This window comes from Ceratosolen solmsi, unplaced genomic scaffold (assembly GCF_000503995.2).
Source record: "Ceratosolen solmsi marchali unplaced genomic scaffold, CerSol_1.0 scaffold11, whole genome shotgun sequence".
Lineage (NCBI taxonomy): Eukaryota > Metazoa > Arthropoda > Insecta > Hymenoptera > Agaonidae > Ceratosolen > Ceratosolen solmsi.
In genome coordinates this window covers 12,592,797-12,609,019 of record NW_011948416.1, presented here as the reverse complement: position 1 = coordinate 12,609,019, position 16,223 = coordinate 12,592,797, and the positions used below count along the sequence as shown (strand labels likewise).

Genomic DNA, 16,223 nt, shown 5'->3' with positions numbered 1-16,223 from the left:
CATTAAAATGTTAAAATTCTACGAGGAAATCGATTAAACTTTCTTTCAAACCGAGCGGATAATTACGATTATGCGTGTCGAAAAAGTGTCCGATCACATTGCTGAAAAAATCGCTCGATACATTAGGATCGTCATACCTTAATCGACTAGCGATTCCCTTGGCGACTTAATCCCTTGGCTATTAATCGTGGCATCGGCTCCGGCGGGAATCGCGCCGTCTACGTCATCACGTCAGCTCACCGACGCAGGATTTTTGCAAAGTACAATCACCGTAATGTTATGCAGGACAGGCGTCACTCGTGCCAAGGCGGATGAGAGTAGAGGAGAGGCTACGGGAGCCACGGAGAAACTCCTCTTCCGCTCATTACACGATGCCCGATAAGCATCTCCGTCATTTGCGTGTGAGCGCGCGCCACGGGAAAATACTCGCGATCGCGGCCTTGCGCCTCCTCCTCTTTTCCTCTATCTCCACCGGGGCTTCTCTTCTTCTCTTCCTGGTTTGCGAGAGTACCAGCCCCGTTCTTTCGGGACGATTACAATGCTCTCGGAATGATCAATGCACCGAGAGTGAGTGAGCGCGTGCGTATAGATATGTTAAGATATAGATAGAAATAGAGAGAGAGAGAGAGAGAGAGAGAGAAAGAGGGAAAGAAGGTGTTAGCAAGTAGGAGGGGGGGGGGGAGACAACGGTATGTTGGCAATGAGCCCTGTTGTCTGTCAAATATGTATGGAATGTGCCTGAGGTTTTTGTTATCGACTTATGAACATATGAGTATATGTATAACGAAACGCATTACCGTGTAATAAATTAATTTATCGAAAGATTAATATTAATCAGCGAAACACTCGCGCTTATTTATTTTTTATGTTTAAATAAAGCTCGATGCCGGCCAACATTTGGCGTGTATCTTTGCTGCTATTTAAATGTGTGCTAAATCAGGTATACAATTTTGAGTGAATTATATATTCGTTGTATTATCTCATAAACAATTCGGGATTGAGACAACCTGGGCTTACAATTAATTTTTCATTAGTTATATAATAAGCCTATTACAGGGGAATATCCAGATACAACGAATATTTTGAATGGTGAACTATAAATTTCTTTTAATTTTAATATGATCTAAATGTAAGTACAATGAATTGAATACTTATAATCTTAATTATTGCATATTTCATTACTAATATGTTCTACTTCAAATTTATATTAATGCCAGGTTAAAAATAAAATTAAAAAAATTACTTTAAACAATACAAAAATTACAGTTTATGAATATTCAGTTAAGACGCTACTTTAGACATTATAACTATTTGACTTTTTTTTCGTTATAAATAAGCGAAATGTAGGCTCAACCTCTATAACTTTGAAACTGGAATTATATTGTAAATCATCGCTTGAAAGTGGAGAAATTTTTTTTTATTTATTTAACCCTAAATAATAAGAATTTATTATAATTAGTAGCAATAAAATATCAAATCTTAAGAATCTTAAAATTTTTGCAAATAAAAACTCTGTCATGTTAATCTGAGTTTTGTTAAACGTTTTTCGAATATTAGTACAATCTTGAAAATAATGAAATATAAAAAGAATATATATGTATACATAAATATTTTAATACAAAATGAGCCTCCTTTAGTTTGTAGCGCTTTTTCAACAAGCCACTTATTTTTATAACTTTTTAATGCGCTTGAATAAAACGCTGAAATATATATATATTGATAAGGAATTAACTTATGTTTTATATTCATATTTTTTTATAAGAAAGTTGTCATAATGTATTTTAAAATTAATAGATTAAATGCCTGCCATTTTTTAACGTATTTAAAAATTATATCGTAATATTTTATGTCAATTTAAATGTTAATTTTTAATCTTATGTATATTTTTTATTACATACTGCACATACTTCTGTTCAATTTCAGACATTTTTAATATTTTTTTATTCACCTTATAATGATAGTTATATATATATATATATATATAGATATATATATATATATATATATAATCCTTAGAAATAAAATCATTTCGACAAAATAGTACAGGGGAGTTTATTGTGTTACTTGATTGGATAAATTAATTAGTTAAATTTTGCTTTGTTATGTAAGTGTCTCATGTATAAGCAATATTCTATAATCAATAAATATAAGAGATATAAACTATCTCTTGTCCTTACTCAATAAGTCCTTACTTAATTATTAAAGTAAAGTTCTCTAATCGTCTCGCCTAGTTATGGCGCACTTTGAATATTTTATTAAATATACTTTTGAGAATATTCATTATTCCAAGTCAATAAATTAACAATTATTATTCTACACGATTCTAAAAGAAATATTATCTTTAGTGATGTTTTGGTATTTCTAAAGTCTATATCTGTTAGGTAAACTGCGCGAGTAAGAGCTTCCTAATCCAAGTAGTTTATGCTTTGATTCAATACTTTCATCATATATAGGTCGTACGTTGACTTGTAGTGGAATTGCGGAACTTGCTGGTGTCTGTCTTTTAGAATTTCTCCAGCCTCCAATGAATTTGATTAAATGATTAAAACTATATTATAAGAAATCTTTGGATGCACCTTGAGTCGATATATTTTAAAAATGTGCCTTTATTTGTCATCTTTCATTATTTATAGATTTTCAGAGTATTTTGATGTTTAAGAAGTTGGCAATGTTATTGAAAAATGTTCTATGCTGTGTATTTGGTATTCGATTCCACGTGCGCATATGTATTAAGCATTTTGCAATAAACCCTGTAATATTTTTTATAAATTAGTACTGGTTAAATATTCAATTGCTTAGTCTTACATATTTAAGCGTATTTACTATGTTGGTATTTTCAACTTCACGAATACATCGGCGATAAAAAAAGTATATAAATTACTGCGTTTAAATATGAAAAACTTGCCGCCACGCGACGAAAGATGTTGTGGTTATATTAGTTATTAATTAACTAGGCATGAGATGTTAATGAACTGAAAAATTTATAACAGTTTTGATATTGGGTGGTACATTAAGTTCTGCACATTGAACGACTTAAACTTTTTAGAATTTATGGGCACCATTAATTCGGGGGAATCATAAATCCTTCACTACTCCGAAATTTCAATAAGTCTTTACAGTTCACGTTTCCATAATACTTTGCTCACCAATAAATAATAAAAACAATTATTAGAATAATAGTAAAAACAAAATAACAACAACAACAACAACAACATTCAATTATATCGTTTATTTGCAGAAAACAAGCAAATACAATGAAATACAGAGAATTAAATAAATGTTTTGACTATTTTTAAACCTGAAATTCATACTTAATAAGCCGTCACGGTTAGTGTGCCATATGTAATTTCACATTGCTTGAAGAAAAAGAATTGAAGAATTGCGAGAAGAAAAATGAATTTTTACCGCAATCGAAAGACTTGAATTTGAGCTCAAAGTGAAACTACGTGGCAATGAGGGGAAAGCCTCGTTGAAGCTAAACAGCAAAATCAGTGCGAGTATCTACAAGTTCCCGGCGACCTCCTTTTTATCGTGCCGCGTCGCCTAAGATGACACACAGCCGATGTTCTCCCGCGCGCGCGCGCGCGCGTGTGTGCTTTTCAACGCCCGGCTCGTTTAATTCGCGTCAGATCCTGGCGATCCGTTTCTTACGGCCCGTATACGCGCGCACATTTCTTACGGGCGGACCGGTAAATTGTATTAGCAAACGGTGAAGTCTTTCGCAATGGACAATCATATCTTCCTATGCATTTTGACGCTCACTCCCTTTTTTCTTTTTTCTTTCTTGCTTTCATTCTTTCTTTCTTTCTTTCTTTCTTTTTTGTTTTTAACAATAATTGAGGCGTTGCGAAAAAGAGCACTGGTGATTTTTTGCTACCTCTTCTTCCTCTTTTAAATATTATGCTGACCGTACGTAGTCTTTATAGGGCGCTGCTTTAAAGTAAAACAGTTAATAAAAGGTTCAGCATATAATGGGGGAAAATGTAATAAAAATAACGGACTTGTGTTCGAGCTTTTAACACTTTCATCCCTGCTTTCCTCACCCGCCCAAGATAACATAACGAAAATCTGAACGTAAACGACGATTTATCTACAAATTCTTACGTTCGCTTGAATTTAAAAATAAGGTAGTATTTTCTTTGTTTTTTTTTTGTTTTTTAATATATATTGCTCTTGGTTTACGGAACGTTTGGGAAAACGAGGTTAAATATGACAGGATAACACGAGCGGTAAAACAACTTCTTATTGGATATAATATCGCATGTCTATGCAAGCGCCCGTTAAAAATTCATATTTTAAATGTAACATTCCGTTTCCCGATGTTATTAATTACGTTTATAGGGCAAACATGGATTTTTCTTATTTCAAGATCGTCTTCGTGAGAATACAGCTTTGAGATGGCAGTTACGCGCGCCTAAATTTATTCACTAATCGTGTGTAGCCTTACTTATTATATTTATTGTAAGCTTACTTACTCGTGATACTTAAAAACTTTTCTCGTGAATAGAATATTATAATCTCTAGAATCGAATGAGCCGCCTTTCTCTTGTAAATTGGAACTAAGTCGATATGTATTCACGAGAGCATTACAACTGTTAAGCAATGACGGCACATCGCAAAACGTTTCCTTTTTATCATTGCTAAATAAATGGATTATTACAAATAGTGCATTAATATTTTTAATATTTTTTCAAATTTTTTTTTCAAATTTAAATAACTCTATTATCACCGGCTACAGTAGAAAAAGTCCTTAATAACATAAAAATTGAAAAGATGACGAGAATGAGTGAGATCATTGGTATCGGACCAGCAAAGTATCGATGGGCGCATAAAAACGTGCCGTTTTTATTTAAAGCAACATTAAGAAATAGACGTGAATTAAGAGGGAACAACCTTGATTACGTTAATCGAAAAAAGTGTTATTCGCTTCGGTTAGTGTGAGTATCGCAAGACTCGCCGCTCGAGTATTAGACTACTCGCGCGGTCTTTTTCATCCACGCGGGCGTTGCAAAATATCTCGTTAGCGTCTCAACTCTTTCTTACCCCATCCCATGTAACCGAGTGCGTGCGGATGTAAATGGGATCTAATTAATTGCATAATTAATTATTTGCAGGCATAGTTATGCAGACACGCGATTCTCGATCCTTAGTAGGCTCGTTTCGTAGGTTATTGACATTTGGTCACGCCATCAAATTCTTTAGAGCACTATCCATTCGAATATCACAGCTCAATATATACGTGTGCGCGCGCGAGCTCTGCTCTTCAAGCAGTTGTTATAAGAATTTAATGGAAATGCATGGATGACATTAGATCTATTGCCCTTGAAATTGAGATTGTCGAGTGATGAGAGTGATGAAGAAAGCTAATGTGCATACATGGCTGTAATTCGAAGGAACTATGGGCCTGGGGCCTGCTATCGTGGAAAGCGAAAATTTTCCAAACGATCTCAGCATGAAGTTGGAGAGTTTTACGATTGGGGCCCAATTGGGCTTGCGATATTGCCACTGCACGTATTAAGCCATAAAACGTTCGACGATCGTCGTTAGTCCGAAGGTAATACCGGAGGGTTTTTTCTTCTCTTCTTTTTCTTTCATGCACCTGCGCTTTCTATGCGTTTGACCTTTGGGAGGAAAAATGTCTAAAGCACTTTTCCGTCGGCAGTCCCTACCTCCACGTCTACCGCGTCGTCAATGTGAACGCGAGCTAAGCTGCTGCGTATGCAATAAAAAAGCCGTTATATAATTTTGCGCGCATTATTTATCGCGCCTTTACTTAATTTGATGTTTCTTTAACGCTCTCGGCTTGAAGCTGCATCGCAATTCGCTGTTACCTATATATATATATACCGAGTAATACTTTAAAAATATTTGTACTTTATTTTGTGCGGTCGATAATAACTACAACGGACGTTTTTAATTTAAATATCGATGTTGGGACGTGCGAAAATAACGTTGCCTTGAATTAAGAAGGTAGTAAGGTGATGTTAACATGAATTTCGATAATGTCCAAATTCGTTCAAACCCACATCGTGATTGTGAATATTATCCAAACTAACGATCGATTGTTTAACGATTTTACTCTCAACTATGTTAGTATTGATCTTATAATTACATTGGGACTACTTAAGAATTATCATACTACTAAATAACTACACTTATAAAATAACTAGAAATTTAGAATTTTACAATTCAATGCTGAATGATTATGTAGCCTCGTTCCAACTCTAATTACCATTTCATACATGGCAAAATATTTTATTTAGTACAAAACCAAATATAACGTAAAAATATCATGTCAGCTATTTTTGGCATATTTCATCATTTCATTCAACGATTATTAATTGCTCGCTATAAATCTTGACAGATTGAATCTTAGCTTACCGATAATGTTTCGTAGAAAATGAAACATCACTTTGACAGATGGAAGTATTTTACGCTAAATGGCTTTTTAATATTTTGTACGATACGTCAATCGCGTTAGATGTTTGAAATGTCGTAAGCAACGAGACGAGATTGTCCTCAATGTCCACATGTATGTTTAATAACAGGACAATAGTCTTACATTCAATAAAATGTTCTTCAATTATAAATAAAGCATCTAACAAATTGATCGACTCTATTTTGTGCCTATTATCAAACACATTTTATTAAACGAATAATATAGTTTACACATACGAGGCAGTCTGTTGTCGCCTTACAATCATAAAATAAAGGTGAATAAATCGCTTTGTTCCTACCGTTTATCGAGAATATTAAGCAAATTACAATAGGAAAATTAATTTGTTTATTGATTCATAAGTGTTGGTTTGGAAAAAAAGAGCCAAGTCAAGTTATCTTTACAGCAATTTCATTATGCAAATACCCAAAAGTATTTTATTAGTGCATAGAAGTATTTTATTTTAAAACAAGTTTTGAACGATACGTATTATTAATTTAATATTGTACTCAATCATATGACGTACAATAGAAACGAACTTTACAATAAGTTATAAAAAACCTACAAGTTTACCTTATGTTTTTTTTTACTCTTCATACAAGAGTTGTCTTATCCTACCTAATATACCGTAGAATCAAACGAGTGCAACTTTGTCCCAAACGTAAGCAGCGATAAAGCTCGAGGCATTTAACGTCAAACAAGATTGCCCCTACAATTCGTTCGTTGTAACACATGTGTTTTTGGCACGAGTATATTGGAATCGCTTACACACGGGAAGTAGCCTTCTTCCCTTTAAACGCGAGAAAATTAATGAAATCGCAGTTTCGTTTTACAATCCCAAGCGACGTCGACTTAGCGGATCGAGAGATCGTGATCCGTAAGTAAAGCGCGATTATTCCCACTCGCGGACGATGGCCCGATCACGTTGAAGGAGATGAGCGAGGTGGCGCACGCGTGCGCACTCGGCCTCACGTATCGCGTCGATCGTAGGAAGCACAGGATATACGATGGCTCGCGTGTACTCTCTCGCCTCGTGTCATTTCTCTTTTGACGGGCGCTTTTTCTACTACCCACACGGCTAGTGACTTAAGTATGCGCCGAGCGCGTGATCCGACTCGCCGAGCCTCGAGTTCCTTTCAATACGCACTTCTCCTCGATTTACTTCTCTGTCCGCTACTCGCTTCGTCGCTCCTCCTTGCCCCATGGGCGTTTCTGCTGTGTGCGGGCCCTTTAATAATTTTCTTCCTCTTTTCCACTCCTCGTCTGTACGCTTCTGCCTTTCAGCCTGCCTTCCTGTCTGTCTGTCTGTCTGTCCGTGTATTAGAACGTGTTGAATACGCTGTAATATTATGGTGACAATTGGTGGTCGGATGCTGTGTTGTTAATCATTTAATAATGAACGATGCATTTAGCTTTATCGAGAGGCATTTTATCGTGTTTTGAATGGTTATCGCGTCGATACTTCAAGTCCCAAGTCGAAATTAATTGCTGTTATAGAAAGCAAATTAATGCGAATGTAAAAAAAAAAAGAAAAAGAAAAAAAGAACAAAAAAAGAAAGAGAGCAATTCATTTATTATTTATTATTTCATTCCATTACTTTAGGTATCTTGAATCAATAGTGTAATAACACATCTCACGTGCATTATTCCAATGATTAATGTTAAACCGTAATAATGAATTAGTAAGATATTATTAAGTCAGAACCGAGACTCGTCACTTACGATAGCGTAAGATATAATTGGAGTTTACAACAATCATCTTAGTATTTGTTCGTCGTAACTTCGTGTATTGCTAAAAATTTATTTTTACTCTGTTGTTTTTTTAAATTGGACATGGAATATTCAGAAATATTTCATTATTCTTTCATTATTCTTACATTATTAATTGGCATACCCCGTATATTAAAGAGGATTATAGATACAATTTAGAAAGTAAGCAAAATTCAGAATTCACAATCACGACGATTGTATGCTTTTATTGGCATTTGTCTCGAGTTAGAATGGTCAAAATGCCATAAAAGTATCATAAAATCTTATTTAAAGAGGTAGAGATATATTTTTCTATTTATTTTTCTCATACCCATTGGCTTCTAATAAACACGTACAGGCGATTACGCCTGCTACACTTACACAAAATAAGAATAATTAACAATAAAATTATTTATAGCTCGATACATAAATAAACGCCTATGTAATTATTATTTAATAATAATCCATCACCCTTATGGATTACATTTACGGAGGGAATTCTATAGATCGACTGTCGAATTATTTTACTTGAATGTCCGCACACTCGCGACGATACACCCATATAAAATAGTTCATAAAGTTTTCCATATAAAAGCAAATATTATCCATTGAAAAAGCGTTTCACTTCCTACAGCAGTCTACCACCCACAACCAAATCAATAACGCACGCATTTGCTGCGATAAGCACTTGCGCGTCCATAGGGCATCATAGTACCGCGGAGAAGACTTAGACGGACTCGCGTGCACCTACGATAAGCTTCTCGACGACTCGCCGAAGCCAACTTCAAGCTTCTTTCGTTGACCTTTAAGAGTCCCTTCTTAGTGCGCCCTGCGAGTGCTATTCGGTGCTTTTTTAACCGGAGTCTGTGTGTTAACACGGCCAGTTTCATGGGGCTCGAAAATAACTCCCCCCTGGAATGGCTTTACTTGCCTATTTGCGAAGTGAGGACAAGATCAGCGATTAGAAAGAGTGCTGAAATTTATTTATTTAACTATTTAATGGTATGTTGATTTTAACTAATCGCCTCCTCGTGGTCGAAATAGAATTCTTTTACATGATAATTATTCTATGCAAATTGCCATTACCTTATATTATTTATTTATTTGTTTGGTTTCTTGTTTTTTGTTTTTTCTTTTGATTGTTTCCTTTGTGCATTTTGTTTCTATACCATGGAATGAACAATAAAACTAATCAAATTTACTGAGTAACGTTTAATTAAATTTTGGACCTTTAATGAGTACAAAAGATCAAATAAACTCACGAGAGCAAGAATTAGCCATTCTCTCTTTCTTTATCTCTCTCTCTCTTTCTCTCTCTCTCTCTCTCTCTCTCTCTCTCTCTCTCTCTCTCGTGGTTCACATTTTTCGTATTATTATGTTCTTGATCTCATTGAGTTTTCAACATCGTTTGTCTCTTACGACGTTTGCTTCAATTTTACCGAGGCTGATTACCAGAGCCTATTTTATTCCTTACTTAAATTTTCTTTTTCTTTTTTCTTCTTCTTTTTCACCTTTGAATCATACTACTAATACATGAGATAAATTAACCCTGTAGATGGCGCTTAGTTTATTTATCTTAATCCACCGAGCGTATAAATATAATTATTTTCGAAACAGTCCAGTCGATTACTGTGTGCCTTATTAAAATATAATATTCGAAATTAAAGCAACGACGATAGTATATTACAAATTGAATCGATCTATTTAGTTCTGATAATATAATACTGCAAAAGTATTTTAAATTAACTATTTGTAACGAAGGTTTATTTTGTAAATATGTAATGTGTCGTCCGTGCCTCGAGGTGGCGAGGGGAAAAAACACGCTAATCGAAGCATTCCATGAATTTTCATCACATCGTATTAAAACTTATTTATTTTCTTAGATAATAAATACTCGAGGATAATGTGATAATTTGTCGTTACTTTCAATTTAAAATGAACTACATTAATAATCTGAAAAGAAAAGAATTTCCGTTGATTTGCACTGTGCCGCTCCACTCCCTAGCACATCCATAAGAAAAGCAAAATACATAGTTAGTTTCAAGTTGAGAGTCGCCAAACAATCCGCCATTCGACAATTAATCGGTAATCGTAGTGCATGTCTAGCAATTTTGGTCAGACAAACCATTACGGTATGGGCCCCTGTTATCAGTCTTGCACTTATTAATTGCCTGTCGTCTAACTATGACCTCGAGCAAGAGAATATCGGCATACCTCGTTGAGGTACGCTGGTGCAACGACGGGTGCAACGACGGACGGGAGATGGATTAACTTTGAATTTTCATCTTCTTTCTCCGTGCGCATACGTTCGCTTCGAGAGAATTATGAGTTTTGCTTTTAATTATCAAATAGATAATCAGTGGTGAGACTTTTTATCGAAGTGAACTTAAAACGATATGAGAGTGGAATCAACTAATTAGTTACTAAAGATATTTCGTCTTGCTTATACAATCTTTTAGCTCTGCTTTTCTAAGAATTCATCAATTATTTAAAATACTAATAATAATTAAATCTCTTTTTTTAAACGACATTGCAATTTGAAAAAGATTATTTTATTCGCAATTCTTGGAAATTCCAGGCTATAACAATTTTCTTACAAGTGAATATTAGGTTAATTTTTCTTTTACTAATGAAAATATTTCATCAGGGGATAGAATTTACATTTACATACATTATACGTTTTCTTTCACAAAAAGTGATAAACATTGGAATGGAAATAAAAACTCAATTATAATTACGAATTTGTTATTAGTGTATGCATATTAACGATAATAAAGATCGAATGAGTAAAATATTGTAGTTTTTATGAAATTTATTAACTATTATTGCGAATAAAATTTAAATATATAGGTTTAAAGGTAGTATATTTACAATAATATAATAGACTGTAAATTAATAAACTGCAATAGACAATATGGAAATATTACTAAGTCATGTAAAGGCTAAAAGTCTGAGATTGCTGACATTTACACTTTGTAAATGACGATTGTATTCATTTTCCCATTAATTTGTATTCGATAATATTTATTGCGGCTTTACAGAAAATATTACTTGAAATGAATGATAAATCTCTTAGAGAAAACAATAAACAATATTTTAAATTATCTAATATATATATGTATTAATATATTATTTATGCGTATATAATTACGCGCATATGATTACGATATTAATTTAACCATCGATCAGAGAGATCATTTTTCTGATAAAAATTTTTTTTCACTTGTTTCATGAATAATGTTAAATTTGTGATTTATTTATATTTCTTATCTGGCTTTGCGATGCTAATCGTTCAAATATGTCAAAAACATGCAATATCAGGAATAATATGTAAGTTATATAAAATTCAATACCTAAATATTGAGAAACATGGTTAAATTACAATTTTCGCTAATATTATTATTTAATGAGACTGTCTTAAACAATTGAAATTGTAATTTTCTAAACAAACATGCTACATTTTTATTATACGCATAATATAGTTAAATTTTATGTCGATTGATTTTATACCTTTAGTAAGCAAAACAAAACGCCTCTTATTAATGTAAACCATAGGTTAATGGTGATTGAAAATAAATAATATGGACATATGATAAACAATTCATTAAATAATAATAATAAATAAATTGAGATGATTAATTGAACTTAAAAGTAGGTATTGATAATTCGCAGTATAGAATAATTTGTTAATCAAATACGAATATATACAACATTAATGTCCATGGTTTATTGTTTATGTATCTGATGTATGCTTTATTTAAACAGTTTTTCTCCTCTTATATAATTTAAAATTAAATGCGCCAGCGCTAGAACTAGTTTTAGAAGTATTAATATCTAATAATCATTAGTTTAAAAGCGAAATTAAGCATCACTTGCAACGAATGTCAAGATATACTAATTTTAATATATAAACTTTAAGATTTACACTGTCTGCTCTTAGTTTTTGCTCTTGAGTGACGCTGGCATATATTTACTCAATTAACAAAAATAAGCACTTGAACGCGTTAAAATATCGTTTCGTTGAAAGCTTAATTACTAACCGTAATTCCTGTACAAATAATGTGCGTCAATGTAGATAAACTTGCGCATTGATTGAACTTGTACAAATTACAATTGTATATCAATTATAGTTAATCGTATTTTGCTAATTACGCTAATAGTATAATTTTTTTTTTTAGTCTATTGACTGAGTTACTTCATCAATTACTAACCAATCTATCATTAGTCAACATTATTGTGTAAATTTATAATATATTATATGACGGCTAATCGTGTCTAAGAAACAGTCTTATTTTAAACAAATGTCCAATCACTTTTGTCAAGTCACTATCTGTAAATCAGTTTTGACCACCTAGACTTAATCACTTTACAATAAGCTTGTAAGTTTTTAGTGCCGAACGGATATGATGCAAGCATTTGCCTAATTTCTCTGTCTCTCTCTCTCACAGCGTAAAGCGTGTACCTATAAAGCTTGCATGGGGCGCGGTTTATCACGCCCATTTACGCCGATTACATACCCTTGTATAATATCATCACCGAATGCTCGCAAATTGCTTATCCGAGTCTCTTGCCTTGATTGCCGTAGGTACAACCAGTTGCTGAGCTTTCGGAGTTGTCACGGAGGAGTGGCACCGACGGTCAAAAAGTTGAATTGGCACCGGCCAATATCCGGGGTGGAACTTTACGTCGCTCCGGTAGTCTGCGCTTTCATCAGAACAGGGTGAGTAAAGGATATTTTTTAGCTGCTAGATTTCTAAAGATAATCACACGACGTATTTTAGGTTGATATCTAAAAAGAATATTAGTCGTTTGTCTTTTATCGTTCATATTACTCATGTTTTCTCGTGTCACTCATGTTTTTAATTAAATCATGCTGCTGTGCGCATGATTATTATGATGTATAGTATGGGGCAGGTTTCTTCGCTGTGTCAATGTGCATCTTCTTAGATGTTTCGTATTTCGAGCCATTAATAAAATATTACCAAGTCACGCTGTATTCTAAATAAGCATCGTTTTTAATTAAATATTTATAAGTCTTTTATGATGCCGAGGAATCGAACAATTTATATATAATGATGATAAATCGCGGTGGTTATGCTTACTTAATACATTGCCATTTACTTAATACTGCATAAATAATTCATTATTTGTTAATAAAATTCTTCCGTCATTTAATCGATTGCTATTCAATGAGTCGTTTGTTTATTTTTATTAAAACATTTCATTTATTATATATTTATGAGTTATTACTCGATCGGCCGCTTGTCGATTTGTGCTCGTGCATTATAACGACTTCGATAATGATTTTATATAAAATATAATCAGGCATTTGCATATATTATTTCGTAACAGTCCTTTTATTTCACATTCCCTTAGATTGTGCTACATAATCACAACTGACTTTATGCATTTAAAAAAGCTTTTTATACTACATAGTTTTAAAGACACGGGCGAGTTTGTGAATGAGAAGTAAGACTCACGTTCGTTAAAGCCTTGTTTTTAAACGTGCGTGTAATTTACTATAGCCCGGAGGTATAACCCAATTGCTTGTATCGAAGTAAGCAACAAAAACGAAAGCAAAAACAAAAACGAAGAAAACAAATAAACAAAAAAAAAAAAATAAAAAGTCGCATACACTATGGAAATTAAGTGCATAACGCGTTTGTGCAGTGTGATCCGTTAGGTTTATCATGCATTCATACATTTTTATAAAAGCAAGTTGATACTTATAGGCGCACGTGTATCGAGTAGATTAATAGACTTTAGTGCGCGTTAGATTTTTGGATAAATAATTTATGACATGTCAATGCTAGCATCGTCAATATAATTGGAATAAGTGAATTTATACAGCAAAATAACGTGTATTAAATGCTTTTTATGTTTCTCGCTATTGGCGAAGTATTTTGTTTTGCGTAAAAATACTTAAACGTATAAATAACTGCTATGCTAACTATATATATATATATATATATATATATATATATATATTATGATGGTTATGCTGGTCAAATGTATTTATAAAATTTCAATGGCCTAACACTCAAAATATAAATTTAAAGAAATAGGAAATAGATTTCATGAACAACGTAAAGAAAATTATTAATTTTAATTTCAAATATAGAGATGATAAGAAATTTATGAATAATTATAAAGTGCGTAGAATTTTTCATGTTTTATGGTAAAAAAAAATTGCAATCGTATACAATTAATTGTAGCACTGTTGGAAATTTTTATAATTTTTCAAAATGTTTGCTCTTACCATACAAATATTTGAAAACAGAATTTATCCTTCGAAAAGACATGTAAGCCATAATAGTTAAATATAATGTACAAAAAATCACCACATAGACATTGAATTACCAATATAAAATATAATATTGTAAAGATTGTGAAATACTTACACAGATAAAATGTTAAAATGGAGCTTTCCCATTAATTACAATTTTTAAAATCGTAAACTAATCTCGTCGACAAAAATAAATCTAAATAATAGTTTAAAAAATTCAGTTACCACGATTTCCATGTTATAAGAAAAGCAATTCACCACGTCACGGATAGTCATTTATTTATTCGTTTCAACTTTGAAAGTCTTTTTGACAGCATAAAAATAATGCGTTCCTTAATAATTATTAATTCAATATATTACAGATCTCTCAAAATAAATAGAGTGCACAAGTTTTGTAATTTATCTCGGCTGTTAATTCAAATTAATGTGCGCTTGAAATAATGTACGTAAAAAGCAACTAAAGGAATGTTTACGCTAAAAATTAAAAAAAAAAACCCCAATAAAACTAAAAACTACTCCCATTTGCATTGGATGTTTACATTATTTAAATCGTACTATTGCCGTTAGTTTTAAATAAAGTTATTTCATAAAGGCATTAATCACAATTATACCAAGGTATGAATATTCCAATATATATATATTTATAATGCATCGTTGGGGCCGTTGACTTACATCGTCATGCTGAATTCATAAAAGTTAAGTTTAAATATTGTTATTCGAATGGTATATATATATATATATATCTTATAAAAATAATCGTATTTAAAAAAATAAATTTTATTTTATCAAAATATGATTTGTAACGTTTAGCAAACATAATGTAATGAAAAGTAATTACTTTTGTTGGAAAATAAGATTAAAACACGTTATAAAATACCGATAACAAGCGTCAACGTCTTATTTATCAAATATCCTCCGGCTTTTAAAACTTGGAATGCAAAATAATCCTCATTCACTATTAATCTTATTCACTTTTATACTTATAGTATGACAGGCGAACGTACGCACGCCAGAAGTTTCATGAAATCACGGACCTTCGGAGGATCCGGATCCTCAAGGTCGAGGGGCCCTCGACTCTTACGCATGGAAAAGAGTCGTCGCGTCGGTTGGTTGGTTGGTTGGTTGCCCTTAGAAGGGCGGGTGTGGTTGACTCGCGACTTCATTACTTTTACAAATTAGGCCTTGATCGGGGCAGGTGGAAGTTACGCTTACGCTTACACCTTACGCGTTCACCCCGAGAAGGGCAGACTGCTGCGAGACTGAGGGACAGAGGGCGGCAAGATGGTTGAAACAACTAATATGACAATTATCGCGGAGGAGTGTGAGGGAACGCAACATTGGTAATGCCGTCGGCTGTGATCCTTTTCACCTGTTCTTGAATAAGCATTTTCTTTAGACAGAGTACGGGGGATATGGCGACGGGTTATTACGTGAAAATGCGCGAAGGATCGCATTATTCTTGAGTCAACTAAGATTCAGGATGAAGATAAATTACAAATCTGACCGCTAAGTTGACAAATCCTTCGCCGTAGACGTCCGATAGCTATTAATGATAGGTCAGCCCCTTACGCTACCTCCAGTTTCTATAGAAGTTATGCATCTTTATTCACCAAAAGCACCAGAATTCTCCACTGAGAATGAGACAAGTGGCTAACCCTCTTGTACTATACACGGATGCGTGGATGCGTATTGTGTGGATCGTTGGGTGACAAGGCGATCAAGGTCACGACGTCCCGTCCGTTAATCCGAATC

At 33.3% G+C, this 16,223-nt stretch overlaps 1 protein-coding gene across 1 annotated transcript in view; it reads left to right on the top strand.

Annotated features, from left to right (window-relative positions):
• LOC105359527 (uncharacterized) overlaps window positions 1-12,978 on the top strand; it is a 31,128-nt gene extending 18,150 nt beyond the window's left edge. The window contains exons 4-5 of the mRNA XM_011496139.1: window positions 12,771-12,905; window positions 12,967-12,978. Coding sequence (XP_011494441.1) covers window positions 12,771-12,905; window positions 12,967-12,978 — 147 coding nt within the window. The remainder of the gene's footprint in view (window positions 1-12,770; window positions 12,906-12,966) is intronic.
• The last annotated feature ends 3,245 nt before the right edge of the window (window positions 12,979-16,223 follow it).